The sequence below is a fragment of the Octopus bimaculoides genome, chromosome 28 (assembly GCF_046866305.1).
Source record: "Octopus bimaculoides isolate indiv1 chromosome 28, ASM4686630v1, whole genome shotgun sequence".
Taxonomy (NCBI): domain Eukaryota; kingdom Metazoa; phylum Mollusca; class Cephalopoda; order Octopoda; family Octopodidae; genus Octopus; species Octopus bimaculoides.
The window spans coordinates 10,550,638-10,565,637 of NC_142955.1; the positions used below are offsets into that span (position 1 = coordinate 10,550,638).

At 36.1% G+C, this 15,000-nt stretch overlaps 1 protein-coding gene across 2 annotated transcripts in view; it reads right to left on the reverse strand.

Annotated features, from left to right (window-relative positions):
- Positions 1–15,000, reverse strand: part of LOC106878561 (uncharacterized) — a 400,746-nt gene that overhangs the window by 24,809 nt on the left and 360,937 nt on the right. For both annotated transcript variants that reach the window (XM_089344659.1, XM_089344660.1), the window contains exons 18-23: positions 14,419–14,490; positions 12,448–12,519; positions 9,891–9,962; positions 5,888–5,959; positions 1,818–1,889; positions 73–144 (exon numbers count right to left, since the gene is read on the reverse strand). In XM_089344659.1, coding sequence (XP_089200785.1) covers positions 73–144; positions 1,818–1,889; positions 5,888–5,959; positions 9,891–9,962; positions 12,448–12,519; positions 14,419–14,490 — 432 coding nt within the window. The remainder of the gene's footprint in view (positions 1–72; positions 145–1,817; positions 1,890–5,887; positions 5,960–9,890; positions 9,963–12,447; positions 12,520–14,418; positions 14,491–15,000) is intronic.

The following is a 15,000-nucleotide window of genomic DNA, read 5'->3' on the forward strand; positions in this document are numbered from 1 at the left end:
GGAGGTGAAGCAATTTGAATATTTAGAAATATATCGTCAATGAAATAGTGCAAACAAGGTGAATCAACTTACAATTTCCAGAATCTGAGAGTGGATATGAATGTTCCGTCTTTAATATTTGTGATATTATTGTGACTCAGAGATCTGTAACAGGAAAGTGAATTCATAAGAAATATTGTGCAGATACAAGATAAAAATCGAATCAACTAGAAAATCAATTTAAGTGATACTTATAAGAAGTAAGAAATTATGATAGTATTGGCATGTGTACCAGTGGGTGGCTACACGAACGTAGGCCTGAAATATCAAGTTTATCTGCTACGTATTTTCAGGTTTGCGGGTTACATAATTTTTAGGATAGAGTAATTTTGGTAATGTAAGATATATTGAGCAATGAAATTTTCCAGAAAATCTGCGCTACCTCTTTCTAAGGGTATTTTGAAAGTATGCTTTATATAAAGATGACTGTTTGAAAAAGAAATTTGCTGGCCTTATGCCATAATTAGAAGTAAATAATAATAATAAATCATTTTCTACTATCGAAACAGGGCTAGAAATTTTGAGGGAAAGGGCTAATCGATTACGTTGACCCAAATGCTTGACTGATGCTTATTTTATTGTCTTCGAAATGATGAAGACAAAGTTGACCTTGGCAGAATTTGAACTAGGAACGTAAAACCTGAAGAAATACCACACACACAACCTTTCGCCAAGGCCACCAGAACAATAGACACTGTCCTTCCCGGCAACAGGAAGGCCGTACTCTTACTCGTCGTCGCTCTTACCGGCCATTAACTCTCTATAAAACGCCATGGTGGAGCTTCCACCGACCGCATTGTCCGATTGAACATTTGACGACATTCCAGCTGTCAAGCACCCTGTTTTGGTATTTGCTTAAGCCAGGACTGTAGCTTTCTCAGAGGCGAGTTGCGGAAATGTGAGTCTCACAATCGGTGACCAATCCTGTTCACCGTCAAAGAAACGCCGGAGATGTTGCAGCCTCAGTGTCTATCTGTGCATCACCACCTACGGCATACTCAGTCCTCCATTCAACAGGTATTGGCAGCAAATAGAGCGCCTGAACGGTGGACCGTGTCTCTTCTACAGAACTCGGAAGGATTGCACTTTCAGATCTGTGAGATATGAACTAATGCAAGGCACGACGATCAGGTGGCTATATGTGTCAGAGAAGAGGTAAGTGTCTGCTACTTCTCTCCGGCCTTTCAGGAAGTACTTTCAACTGATTTCTATGTGAGATTGGCCACCCTTCTCATTCCCCCGTTTCAGTTCTTTTCCACTTGGAGATATAGCCCGAACAACTTAACTGGTCCACCCGTCCAGTGTCATACGACGCTGTTGGTTTTGCTTTATAGAATGTTGGAAAAAAAGAAAAAGAGGAATATTAACAAGAATACGAAGAAGAAGGACGTAGAAACAGAGGTAGAAGGAAAAGAATAAAAACATATAAAAATGTTCAAGAAAAATTAGAAGCGGTACAATACAAAGGATAAGAAGAGGAAAAAAGTAAGAGAAAACGAATTGGGCGACCAATCGGTAAAAGAAGAAGAAGAACCACAAAGAAAAAAGAATCAGAAACAGAAAAAGATAGAAGAGAAGAAAAGCGATGAAGTTGGAGAAGAATGGGGAAGGAAAAGAAGTTGAAGGAAGAGAAAGAAGAGAGGAATGCAGTGTGGGAGAATAACATTTACACAGAAACAAAAAGGGGGAAAATGATAGAAAGAGAATGAGGGAAGACATTTAATATTGACAAAGTATATCGTCAATGAAATAGTGACCAACAGATAGAGCCAACTTACAGTTCCTTCAAAGATAGAAAGTCGCGGAAGAGTTCTTCCTCAATATTTGTGATACTGTTATAACTCAGATCTCTGTAATATATAGGTGAGTTTATAAGAAACTGCATTGAGTGGATTTGTGACAAAATATTGAATATTATAAATGAACAATTTATTTTAACGTAAAATATGGAATTAAGTGATATTTACGGAAAAGAAATTGGGGGTGAATGCTGATATTAACAGGAGTTCAGACGAACGGATACAAGTATGTAGTTCTGAAAAAAAATCAACTGTATCCGTCGATTATGTGTTTTTAATTGTCCCATAGTTAAGTAAACTTAAGTGCTCATAATTATTTTCGGGTTTATAGATTATATAATCTTCACTATTGAACTGGTGAGTTTTATAACGTAGATTATAAAATATTTTAAAGATGCAAAATCTATCTGGGAGGCAAAACAGACATGCCCTGTCTGATGTACAAAATTATTCTTTGTCATTCTCATGTCTACTCTCACATGTGTCGTAGTTATGTGCAACAACATGGTCGCTGCCATACTTTTGATGAAGTATGATATACTGAATAGGGTATTTTCCTGAAAATCTACGGTACTACACAATCTGGCTGTTTTGCATTTATGCTTTACATATAGATATTAAGATAACTATATATGCATATATAACGTGAAAGATGATAATCGTAATAACAATAACAATAGTAATAATAATAGTAATGCGAAAGATGATAATCATAACAACAACAACAACAACAACAACAACAATAATGATAATAATAAGGCAAATAGACCAGATATAGTTGTCAAAGATCATGAAGGAAAAAAATGCCTTCTAATTGATGTTTCAATATCAGCAGATGACAACGTTTCTCTAAAAGAAATGGAAAAACTTTCAAAATACAAAGACCTGGAAATAGAGATAACTCGAATGTGGAATCTAAAAACAGAAACAATTCCTATCATAGTAGGTGCCTTAGGTATAATAAAAAAATATTCAGACAAATACATAACAAAAACACCAGGACTTACAAATATATATAACATACAGAAAATTGCACTACTGGGTACTGCACACATTCTACGCAAAACACTTTCAATACAGTAAACATAAGAGCACCACAGCAAACCACAGCACATACCCAAGGCGCACAGATCTGCGCTCGGTAGTGAAGTGAAAGTACGTTATAAAAATAAAACTACTGAATAATAATAATAATAATATCACAGTGGGCGAATTAGTTATGATATAAAGAATATTCAAATACATAACAATAATACCAGGACTAACAAATGTATATAACATACAGAAAATAGCACTACTAGTCACCACACACATCCTTCGTAAAACACTTTCAATACAGTGAAAATAAGGACACCACAACAAACCACAGCACATACCCAAGGCACACAGAGCTGTGCTCGGTAGTGCAGTGAAAGCACGTAATAATGACTATTGAATAATAATAATAATAATAATAATAATAATATATATAACATACAGAAAATTGCACTACTGGGCACTGCACACATCCTACGCAAAACACTTTCAATACAGTAACCATAAGAGCATCACAGCAAACCACAGCACATACCCAAGGCGCACAGAGCTGCGCTCGGTAGTGAAGTGAAAGCACGTTATAAAAATAAAACTACTGAACAACAATAATAATAATAATAATAATAATAATAATAATAATAATAATAATAATAATAATAATAATAATCCTTTTACTATACGTACAAGGCCTGGAGTTTTGTGGGGAGGGAGACAAGAAATCACATTGACACCAGTACCTGACTAGCATTAATTTATTGACCCCGAAAGGATGAAAGGCAAAGTCGATCTCGGCGGAATTCGAACTCAGAACGCACCACCGGGCAAAATGCCGCTATGCGAGGTAACGATTCTGCCAGCTCATCGCCTTAGTAGTAGTAGTAGTAGTAGTAGTAGTAGTAGTAGTAGTAGTAGTAGTAGTAGTAGTGGTGGTGGTGGTGGTAGTAGTAGTAGTAGTAGTAGTAGTAGTAGTAGTAGTAGTGGTGGTGGTAGTAGTAGTAGTAGTAGTAGTAGTAGTAGTAGTAGTAGTAGTAGTAGTAGTAGTAACAGTAGTAATTCTTTCTGTTATAGGCACAAAACCTGAAACTGGTACTTAATTTACCCCCACCCTAAACTATGAAATGCAAAGGTGATCTCAGTGAAATTTGAACTCAGAACGTTTAGCCGGAAGAAGTGCCATGAAGTATTTTTCTGGCGTGCGGACGGTTCTGCCCGCTCATCCATTCAACAACAATAATAAAAATGATAATCACAGCAGCAACAACAACAATAGCAATAACAAGGTGAATTTATGAAAGTAAAAGAATAAGAAATGGAGAATAGGAAGTGGACAAAGTGAAGAAAGAAGCAAAGGATAGGCAAAAATAGGAAAGAAACATGGGGAATGCATGGGAAATAACAAGAGAAATCAGACTTTGAAAAACGGAGTTGTCTTTTCGTCCGACGTCACTTCGTCAATCGTCTTTTCGTCCGACGTCACTTCGTCAAACGTCTTTTCGTCTGATGTCTTTTTGTTCGATGATCATTTTGTGCAACGATTTTTTTGTCCAATATTAAATAAACTCTTTAGAAAACAAGGTGAAATATCTCTAATGATATATTCACAGAACTATAACGAACCTCGCTATAAAATTGTTATTATCGTTCTTTATCCTTCTCTGTTAACAATTTTACTTTCTCTCTCTTATGCTGTGTATAAAGAGTGCTGCAAATTTAGTGTACACATTCTTAATTTACCTATCCTAAATGATAAAATTCATAGTATCGACAAAAGCAAAAGAAAAGTAGTTGATGGAAATCATTATATCTACCATTTTCATACATGCAATACAAAACTAGAAAAAAGAATACTGGAGATGTAAGAAAATTCAGTACGAATTCACGCGGTAACGGAAAATATTGAGCCGAAAATTATTTATTTTTCTGTGAGCACCTTCATCCAGTTGATGTAGATTCGTTAAATGCTAGAAAAGTAGTTGCAGAAATAAAGCATGAAGCGATGGAAAACATAGCAGCAAGTTTGCGTAGAATAATAGCGGCTAAGTTTACACAACTAACAGAAAATACTTGCTCTCAACTTCCTCGTTTGCCTGTACTTTCAAAGACTATTCGAAGGTGCCGACAAAAAATTCTGGATTTCCCGCTAATCCAGGGGCTAGAACTGGTTTCGAAGTACCTGAAGAATATTGTAACCCTGATAATGACGAACAGTTTCTGGGATACGATTCGGGTATCGAGGATTAACAGCGCATACTATTATTTGCATCAGGGAGTGCTCTTTAGGATATAGCATCATATCACCATTGGGCATGTGATGGAACGTTCAAAATTGTGCCAGAACAGTAGTTTCAACTGCTTAACATACATGTACAAGTAAAAGGTTGAAATCGTAGATGAGAAAGCAGATAACAAATGTGAATATGAAGAAGGAAAAGTATTAATCGGACAAAAAGAAGAGGAAGAAAATAATAAACATCAGAGAAGACAAAAAGAAACAGAATTAGAAAAATAAGAAATAAGTGCAGAAGAAAAATGTAACAGAAGAAAACAAGATGAAGAAGAATGAAAAGAAGACGAAGTAGAAAAAGAAAAAAAGAATAAAAAAAAGGTGTGATGAAAGACATTGATAAAGGAATGTAAAAGAAGTGGATGAGAATTAGAAAATAAAGATAAGACAAAGATGAAAACTTTGAATAAAACTTCATAAGAAAAGAAAGTGATGATCAAGTGAGAGAAGAAGAAAAGACGAAGAAGATAATGTAAAAATGCTGATGAGATTGAAAATAAGATGTAGAACGTATAGAAGATGGAGATGGTAGAGGGAAAAGAAGTTGAAAGAAAGAAAATGAAGAATGGGAGAACAATAATGACTAAATATTCTAGTTACACAGACTTACACCTTCATTCATACATTTGTATAGAAATAAAGAGATGAATGACAGAGATAAAAAGACAGGATGATATTTAATATTTAATCGTATAAGGTCAATAAAACAGAATGAACATGTGTGACTTACAATTTCCTCAATGTGTAGAACTTTCGAAAGGTTCCTTCTTCAAAGTCCGTGATATTGTTATGACTTAGATCTCTATAACATGAAGTTAAGTTCATAATGAATTATATAAAGTAGTTTTGTGATAAATACTAAGCATCGTCGAAAAATAGTTTCATTTGACATAAATAGTGAGTTGTGTTATGTCGCATTTTTGATGATATGTGATCGAATGAGCAGCAATATATTTTTAAAACCCTGCAGCATCAAACTATTTGGAATGTACGAAATTATGCTTCGTGTATAAAATTTTGTATGTACTTCTAGGGAGAGGAAAGAATTAAATTGTGAACAATTAGACGAATTGGAAAATAGAAGAAAGAGTTAGAGTAGGGGAGGGTGTAATAGAAAGAAACATTAGAATAAAAAGAAGAATGGGAAGAAGAGCCACAAAAACGTGATAATGAACTGGAAGAAGACCCAATACAACAAGAATAAATGGAAAGAGAAGAAGGTGAAGAAGAAGAAAAAGAAGGAAGAGGAGGGGGATGAGTAGAAGAGGAGGAGGAATAATAATAATAATAAAAATAATAATAATAATCATAAGAAGAAGAAGAAGAAGAAGGAGGAGGAAGAGGAGGAGAAGAAGAAGAAGAGGAAGAAGTAGAAGAAGAGGAGGAGGAGGAAGAAGAAGAATAAGAAGAAGGAGACGAAGAAGAAGAAGTAGGAGGAGGTGGAGGAGGAGGAGGACGAAGAGGAGGAGGAAGAAGAAGAAGAAGGAGGGGGTGGAGGTGGAGGAAGGGGAGGAGGGGGAGGAGAAGAAGAAGAGGAAGTAGAAGGAGGAGGAGGAGAAGAAGAAGACGACGAAGAAGAAGAAAAAGGAAAAGGAGGAGGAAGACGAGGAGGAAGAGGAGAAGAAGAAGAAGAAGAGGAAGAAGAAAAAGAAGAAGAAGGAAGATGAGGAGGAAGAGGAGGAGGAGGAAGCGGAGGAGGAGAAGGAGAAGAAGAAAACGAAGAAGAAGGAGGAGGAGGAGGAGAAGAAGAAGAAGAAGAAGAAGAAGAAGAAGGAAGAGGAGGACGAAGAGGAGGAGGAGGAAGTGGAGGAGGAGAAGAAGAAGAAGAAGAAGAAGAAGAAGAAGAAGAAAAAGAAGAAGAAAGAAGAGGAGGAAGAAGAAGTGAAGGAGAAGAAGAAGAAGAAGAAGAAGAAGGAGGAGGAGGAGGAGAAGAAGAAGAAGAAGAAGAAGAAGAAGGAAGAGGAGGACGAAGAGGAGGAGGAGGAAGTGGAAGAGGAGGAGGAGAAGAAGAAGAAGAAGAAGAAGAAGAAGAAGAAGGAAGAGGAGGAAGAAGAAGTGAAGGAGAAGAAGAAGAAGAAGAAGAAGAAGAGGAAGGAAGAGGAGGAAGAAGGAGGAGGGCGAAGGAGGAGGAGGGCGAAGGAGGAGGAGGGCGAAGGAGGAGGAGAAAGAGGAGGAGAAGAAGAAGATGAAGAAGAAGAGGAGGAAGAAGAAGACGAAGAAGAAGATGAAGAAAAAGGACAAGAAGAAGAAGACGAAGAAGGAGGAGGAGGAAGAGGAGGAGAAATAGAAGGAGGAGGAGGAGAAGAAGAAGAAGAAGAGGCGGAAGAAGAAGACGAAGAAGACGAAGAAGGAAGAGGAAGAGGAAGAGGAGGAGGAAGAGGAGGAGGAAGAGGAGGACGAAGAGGAGAAGAAGAAGAAGAAGAAGAAGAAGAAGAAGAAGAGGAAGAAGAAGAAGAAGAGGAAGAAGAATAAGAAGACGAAGAAGAAGAAGAAAGAAAAGGAGGAGGAAGAGGAGGAGGAAGAGGAGGGGAAGAAGAAGAAGTAGAAGGAGGAGGAGAAGGAGAAGAAGAAGGAGGAGTAGAAGAAGAAGAGGAAGAAGAAGGAAGAGGAGGAGGAAGAAGTGGAGGAGAAGAAGAAGAAGAAAAAGAAGAAAAAGAAGAAGAAGAAGAAGAAGGAGGAGGAGGAGGAGGAGGAGTAGGAGAAGGAGAAGAAGAAGGAGGAGGAGGAGGAGAAGAAGAAGAAGTAGAAGGAGGAGGAGGAGAAGAAGAAGACGACGACGAAGAAGAAAAAGGAAAAGGAGGAGGAAGACGAGGAGGAAGAGGAGAAGAAGAAGAAGAAGAAGGAAGAGGAGGAGGAAGCGGAGGAGGAGAAGGAGAAGAAGAAAACGAAGAAGAAGAAGGAGGAGGAGGAGGAGAAGAAGAAGAAGAAGAAGAAGAAGAAGAAGAAGAAGAAGAAGAGGAGGAGGAGGAAGTGGAGGAGGAGGAGAAGAAGAAGAAGAAGAAGAAGAAAAAGAAGGAAGAAGGAAGAGGAGGAAGAAGAAGTGAAGGAGAAGAAGAAGAAGAAGAAGAGGAAGGAAGAGGAGGAAGAAAAAGTGAAGGAGAAGAAGAAGAAGAAAAAGAAGAAGAGGAAGAAGAAGGTAGAGGAGGAGGAAGAAGTGGAGGATGAAGAAGAAGAAGAAGAAAAAGAAGAAGGAGGAGTAGGAGAAGGAGAAGAAGAAGGAGGAGGAGGAGGAGAAGGAGAAGAAGGAGAAGAAGGAGGAGGAGGAGGAGAATAATAATAATAATAGTAATAATAATAATAATAACATAATTGAGGAAGAGAAAGAGGAGAAAAGTGTAGCATGGGGGTCATGAAAAAGTAGGAAGCAAAACAGGTAGAGAAGATAAGAAAAAAAGAAGGAAAATGAGGAAAATGAAAACAGGAGGGAGAAAGAATCACGAGAAAAATAAGCAACATGTGGAAGTGTAGCCCAGGTAGAGGTGGGAGAGCAAGAGAAGAGTAGAAGGAGGAGAAGGAGAAGAAAAGGAGAGAATGGTGTTGTTTTTGTTAGTGTTACCACTTATGTGGCAGATGGTGTTGCATTTACAGCTCATTTCCCCGTTTAATATTACAATATTTATTACTTACCGATATTTTATATTACTCTTTCACTCTTTCACTTGTTTCAGTCATTTGACTGCGGCCATGCTGGGGCACCGCCTTTAGTTGCGCAAATTGACCCCTGGACTTATTCCTTGGATGCCTAGTACTTATTCTATCGGTCTCTTTTTGCCGAACCGCTAAGTGACGGGGACGTAAACACACCACCATCGGTTGTCAGGCGATGCTGGGGGGACAAATATAGAAACACAAACACCTAAACACACACACACACACATATACACACGATGGGCTTCTTTCAGTTTCCGTCTGCCAAATCCACTCACAAGGCTTTGGTCGGCCCGAGGCTATAGTAGAAGACACTTGCCCATTGAAAATTTATTTTATTATTATTTTATATTATTTTATATTATTGTTTTATGATAGTTCGACTGTTACTTAAATATTTATTTTGAAAATAACCAGCCACTTTATTTGTAAGTCTTTATTTATATCTTTCCATTTTCCTACCTTTCTGTTCTTCTTGATCATCACCTTGTATTTTGTTATCTTCATCTTTCGTTCCAATTTTTAACTTCCTATTTCTTAACATTTTAGCTTCTTTAATGTTACTCCTGTCATAGATATCCCACTTAACTGACGACCCTTTGTAATTTTGTAACTGTGTTTATACAACTCTAATTTTATGATGATGATGACGACGAAGACGACGACGACGATGATGATAATGATGATTATGATGACAGTTATGATGAAGGTTATAATAATAATAATAATAATAATAATAATAATAATAATAATAATAATGATAATGTTGTTAATAATAATAATAATAATAACAACAACAACAACAACAACAATAATAATAATAATAATAATAAGGATGATGATAGTAGTAGTAGTAGTAGTAGTAGTAGTAAAGAAGAAAAAGAAGTAGATGATGAAGAAAAGAAAATAGAAAGTGGAAGAAGGAAAAGGAAGTGTACAAGAAAGAAAAGGATTAGATATATCAGTGGCAAAGACACACAGACACATATATACGCTTACACAAATAGGAGACAAGTGAGGGGGAGAAAAGAGGAAGATATTCAATATTTAGAAATGTATCGTCATTGAAATGTAATTCAACTTACAAAGACTCTGTAAGTGGAATATTTTGAAAGGCTCCTCCTTCGATATTCATGATACCATTATTACTCAGATCTCTGCAAGAGAAAACTGAATTAATAAGAAATTGCATTGAAGAGATTTTTGACAAAATATTAAGACTAAACAATCAGGTTTAAAATAATTGTATTGTAATGAATATTGACATTCCAGTGTATAGAAACAATTGTGTACTCCTGACAATATCTATTGCACCCTTCGATTATGTGTTTCTAATTATACCATCATTTTTTAAACTTCGCTTTGTTAATCTTTTGGATTATATTGGGTTGGCAACTAAGTTCCCGCCGGTTTTTTAAATTTTGGAATTTATTGCGTTTTTAAATTTTGGAATCTATTTTCTTCGAGAATTCTATTTTTGAATCATTTTGGAATCTATTTTGTTTTTTCCAGTTAATTTTAATTACTTTTTGTTTATTTTCAGATCATTAAAATGGAATGTCAAGTTAAGAAAAACGAGCATTTTCGACACCTTCTTTTTGCTTTCATTCAAGGTTCTAAGGCCGAAAAAGCTGCTCGCGACATTTGTGCTGTGTATGGAGAGGGTGCCATAGCTGAAAACACTGCTCGTGATTGGTATGCCAAGTTCAAAAATGGAAATTTTGACCTCAAAGTCGCACCTCGTTCTGGCCGTCCAGTTGAGTTCGATGAAGAATGATTAGACCAACTTTTGCACGAAAAGTTTCGTCAAACGACAAGGAAACTGGCAGAGAAAATGGAATGCTCCGACACTGCTATAGAGAAGCATCTTCCCTCAATGGGAAAGGTTCAGAAGTATGGAGCATGGGTTCCGCATGCTTTAAGTGACAACAACAAAAATCAACGAGCCACAATCTCCGCTGGTTTGCTTGCTCGTCACCGCTCAACACATGGACACAAGCAACGATTTCTTTACCGAATCATTACTGGCGACGAAAAATGGTGCCCATTAATCAATATGAAGCAGCGTAAAGAATGGCTTAGCCCGGTAAACAAGCAACACCGCGCGTGAAACAAGATCTTCATCCGCGTAAATCGATGTTGTGCGTACTATGGGACTGGGAAGGGATTATCCATTACGAATTGCTTGAACGGAACCAAACGGTCAACGCGGAACTCTATGTTCAACTGATGGAACGACTCAACACGGCTATTCAAGAGAAAAGACCTAATTGGCAGCATAGAGTTCTTCGGCTGCACGACAACGCCTACCCTCATATCACCAATAGGACCAAGGAAGCCATTCAAACACATGGCTGGTAAGTGCTGCCACACCCGCCGTACTCTCCTGATTTGGCACCAACGGATTTCCACCTCTTTCGATCTCTTTCAAATGCTATGCGCGGAGTTTCGTTCAATACTGATGCAGAATTGAGAGCTTGGTTGGATCTTTTTCGAGTCGAAATCGGGTGATTTCTACCAACGAGGTATTGAAAATTTTGTTGAACGTTGGAAAGAAGTAAACAACAAGGGTGAATACATTATTGATTAATTAGTTGTTATTTTTTATTAAACCTTTAAAAAAATTTAAATTGAAAAAAAAAACGGCGGGAACTCAGTTGCCAACCTAATATATTACTTGTAAATTTCGTTATATAGATTACCTATAAAACAAAATTCTTTATTGACAAAATCTATTTACAAGCAGGGCAAATTGAATATATCTGATGTACAAAGCATTATTTATCTTCTGGTGTTTTGTCTCATATCGCATGTGGTGATATGTAACAACACCTGCGTATAAGTGGTTGCCAAACTCCTGGTGGTGTATGATATTTTGAACAGTGACATTTTCTCAGAAAATCTGCAGTAAAAGAAGAAGAAGAAGAAGAAGAAGAAGAAGAAGAAGAAGAAGAAGAAGGTCGGGGAGTTGAAAAATGACGGAGGAAACGTTGAAGAAAACAGAAAAGGAAGTTGAAGCAGATGAAGAAAAAGATATGAAGGAAGATGAAGTGGAGTTGAAGGAAAGAAAAGGAAGATGAATGCAAATTTGATGAAAAAAATTAATAGAATAGAAAAAAATGTAAAGATGAAGAAAACTAAAGGATTAGAATATGATGATGACTATTATGATGTAAACGATGATGAGGTCGATGATGATGATAATGGGTGTGGATGGTGGAGATGGTGATAATAATGATGGTGATAACAGAGAATTAGAAGAACAACAAAAATAAGATACAGAGTAAAAAGAGTTGGATAACGAAAGGGAAGCAAATACTGTAAATAAAATGGAGGAAAAGAGGAGAGTAGATGGAGAGGAAAAAGAAAAATATGTATTAGAAGAAAGAGGAAGAAAAGAGGGAAAATATGAGGGAAAAGAATAGGAAGTAGTAATGGTTGAAGAAATAGGTGGAGGGTGAAGAAAAGGAGAAGGGGAAGGACTGAAAGTAGCAGAAAGAGATATAGACTCGTATACACACGTTTATACAAAGATAGAGTGCATAGACAAGGGAGAGAAATTGGAAGAGAAGAGGAAGACATTTGATATTTAAAAATATATATCGTCAATGAAACAGAATCAATAAGACTGATCCAACTTACAGAAGGTCCAATTTGGGAAGGTTTTGGAAGGTATGATTTTTAATATTCCTGATATTGTTATTATTCAGATATCTGAAACATAAAAATGAATTCATAAAAATAGTAGAAAGCAGATTTGTGATAAAATTTTAAATATTTCGGCTAAACAATTAAATTTTTGTGATGCAGATTTCTGAAACTCACAGTAAAAGATTATTTGGTTGTTTTGGAATTATGCTTCTTGTATATTATTTGTATACACACATATAAAGACTGTAAACTAGAGGAGAAAGGAGTGTAAAAATACAAGACAAAAGGAGTAAGATGAAGAAGGGGCATAAGAACAAGAAAAGTGAGTTGGGCGAGGAGTAAGATGTAGTGGTGGACGTGGTGGACAAGAGAGGCGAAAGCAACAGAAAACAGAAGAAAATAAAAATCTGAGAAATAGGAGACGAAACAAAGAGAATGGAGTAAAATAAAGAAACTGAATAAACAGAGGAAAAATAAAAGGATCTTGTAGAAGTAACAGTAGTAGTAGTAGTAGTAGTAGTAGTAGACACTTCCGACAGCGACAAATAAGAAGGAAGCGAAGTAGAAGAATATGGAGTAGATTACGAAGTAGAAGAAAGTGGAAGAAGACGAGAAGAGAGAGAAGAAAGTGGAGAAAAGTGAAGTAGAAGTGAAATGAGAAAAAGAAAAAAAATCATAAAGGAGAAGCAATAATAAAGAGGTAGAAGAAGAAGAAGAAGAAGGAGGAGGAGGAGGAGGAGGAGGAGGAGGAGAAGAAGAAGAAGAAGAAGGAGGAGGAGAAGAAGAAGAAGAAGAAGAAGGAGAAGAAGAAGAAGAAGAAGAAGAATTGTTGAAATATGATACACAAAAAGATGGTTAAGAAAAAGAACAAGAAAAAGAGAGAAAGAGGCAAACGAAGGAAAAAATGGAGACATAATGAAGGAAGTAGAGTAGAAAACGAATAAACAGAGTAAGGTGAAGAAGAAGATAACGAAATAGTAAAATACAAGGAGAATAAAATGAAGTAGAATGAGCGAAAGGTTAAAAGATAAAGAAAATAAAGAAACGAGAAAATAAAGAAATTGAACAGAAAAAAGAAGAAAAGAGCAGAATGAAAGAAAAGAACAAGTAGAAGAGAATAAGAAGTAGAAAAATAAGATCAAGAAGATGATGGTGTTGCCACCGGTGTTCATGGTTCTAATGAGTATGCCGAACATGATGAGCTGGAAGTAGATTGTTATGACGAACAAGAAGAAAACAAGATAACGAAGAAAATGAAAATGAAAAGAAGAAAGGAAAAGAAGAGACGGGAGACAATGAAGAAAGTGGAGACGATGAAGGAGAAAATTATGACGAAGAGAAGAGGAAGTAGAAGGAAGAAATATGTGGAGGAGAAAGAAAGGATGAAGATGAAAAAGAAAAATTTGAAGAAGAAATACGGAAAAAATGGAAGAAAGAAAAAGCGCAAAATAAGAAAGGAAAAGTGTGAAGATAAAAAATAGAAAAAGAAAAAGAGAAATAGAAAAAGTAGGAGAGTAGGTAAAAGATGGAGTGAAAGTTGAAGTAGAGGATAAAGAAGGAAACGGAAGAAAAGTTGATGATGATGAGAACCAGAAGAAAGAAGAATAAAAGAACAGGTAAGTGAGACAAAGGAAGAAGGAATAGGAAAAGGAAAAGAATGCTGAAGAGTGAGTGGAAGATGATGAACAAGTTGGATGAAAACGAGGAGAGGTCGGGGAAAAAAGTAATATTAGAAGAAAGAGAAGACGGACTATGAGAAGGACAAAAACCAAATGTAGTAGAAACAGACATATATATATATATATATATATATATATATATATATATATATATATATATATATATATATATACCTTCACGCACACTTTCATAGAGACAAAGCGGGGAGAATAGAGAGTGAGAAGTAGTGTAACCATTAATATAAAGAACTATATTGTTATCAAGAAAACTGATTCAACTTACAATCTCCATAGATTCGAAAGGTTTTGGAAGGCTCGTTCTTCAATATTCCTGATATTATTGTTACTCAGATCTCTGTATCATGAAGGTGAAGTCATTAGAAATGCTATGCTTAACATAAAATATGAAATTAAATGATATTGTAATAAATATTGATATGAGTAGAATGCAAATGTGTTGATACTAGTGTATACCCCTGAAAATATCAATTACATCTATCAACCATGTATTTCTAATTGCCCCCAAACATACATTACAATAATTGTTTTCTGGCTTATGGATTTTATATTTCACTGTATTGAGTAATTTACATATAAATTTTGTAATGTAGACTTTTTTATTATCAAGCACTATTTTATAAAGACAATATTTATTTTGATGGCAGGGTCGATAGGGTATGTCTGATATACAAAATTATTCTTTGCTTTTTTTCTGATGTCTACTTTTACATCTATTGTAGAGATAAATAACATCTACGTATTAGCGGCTACCACCTTCTTAGTAACGAATGATGTTTTGATCAGTGACATTTCCTCATAATACCCGTACAAAATATCTGTTTGGGTGTTATGCCTTCTGTACATA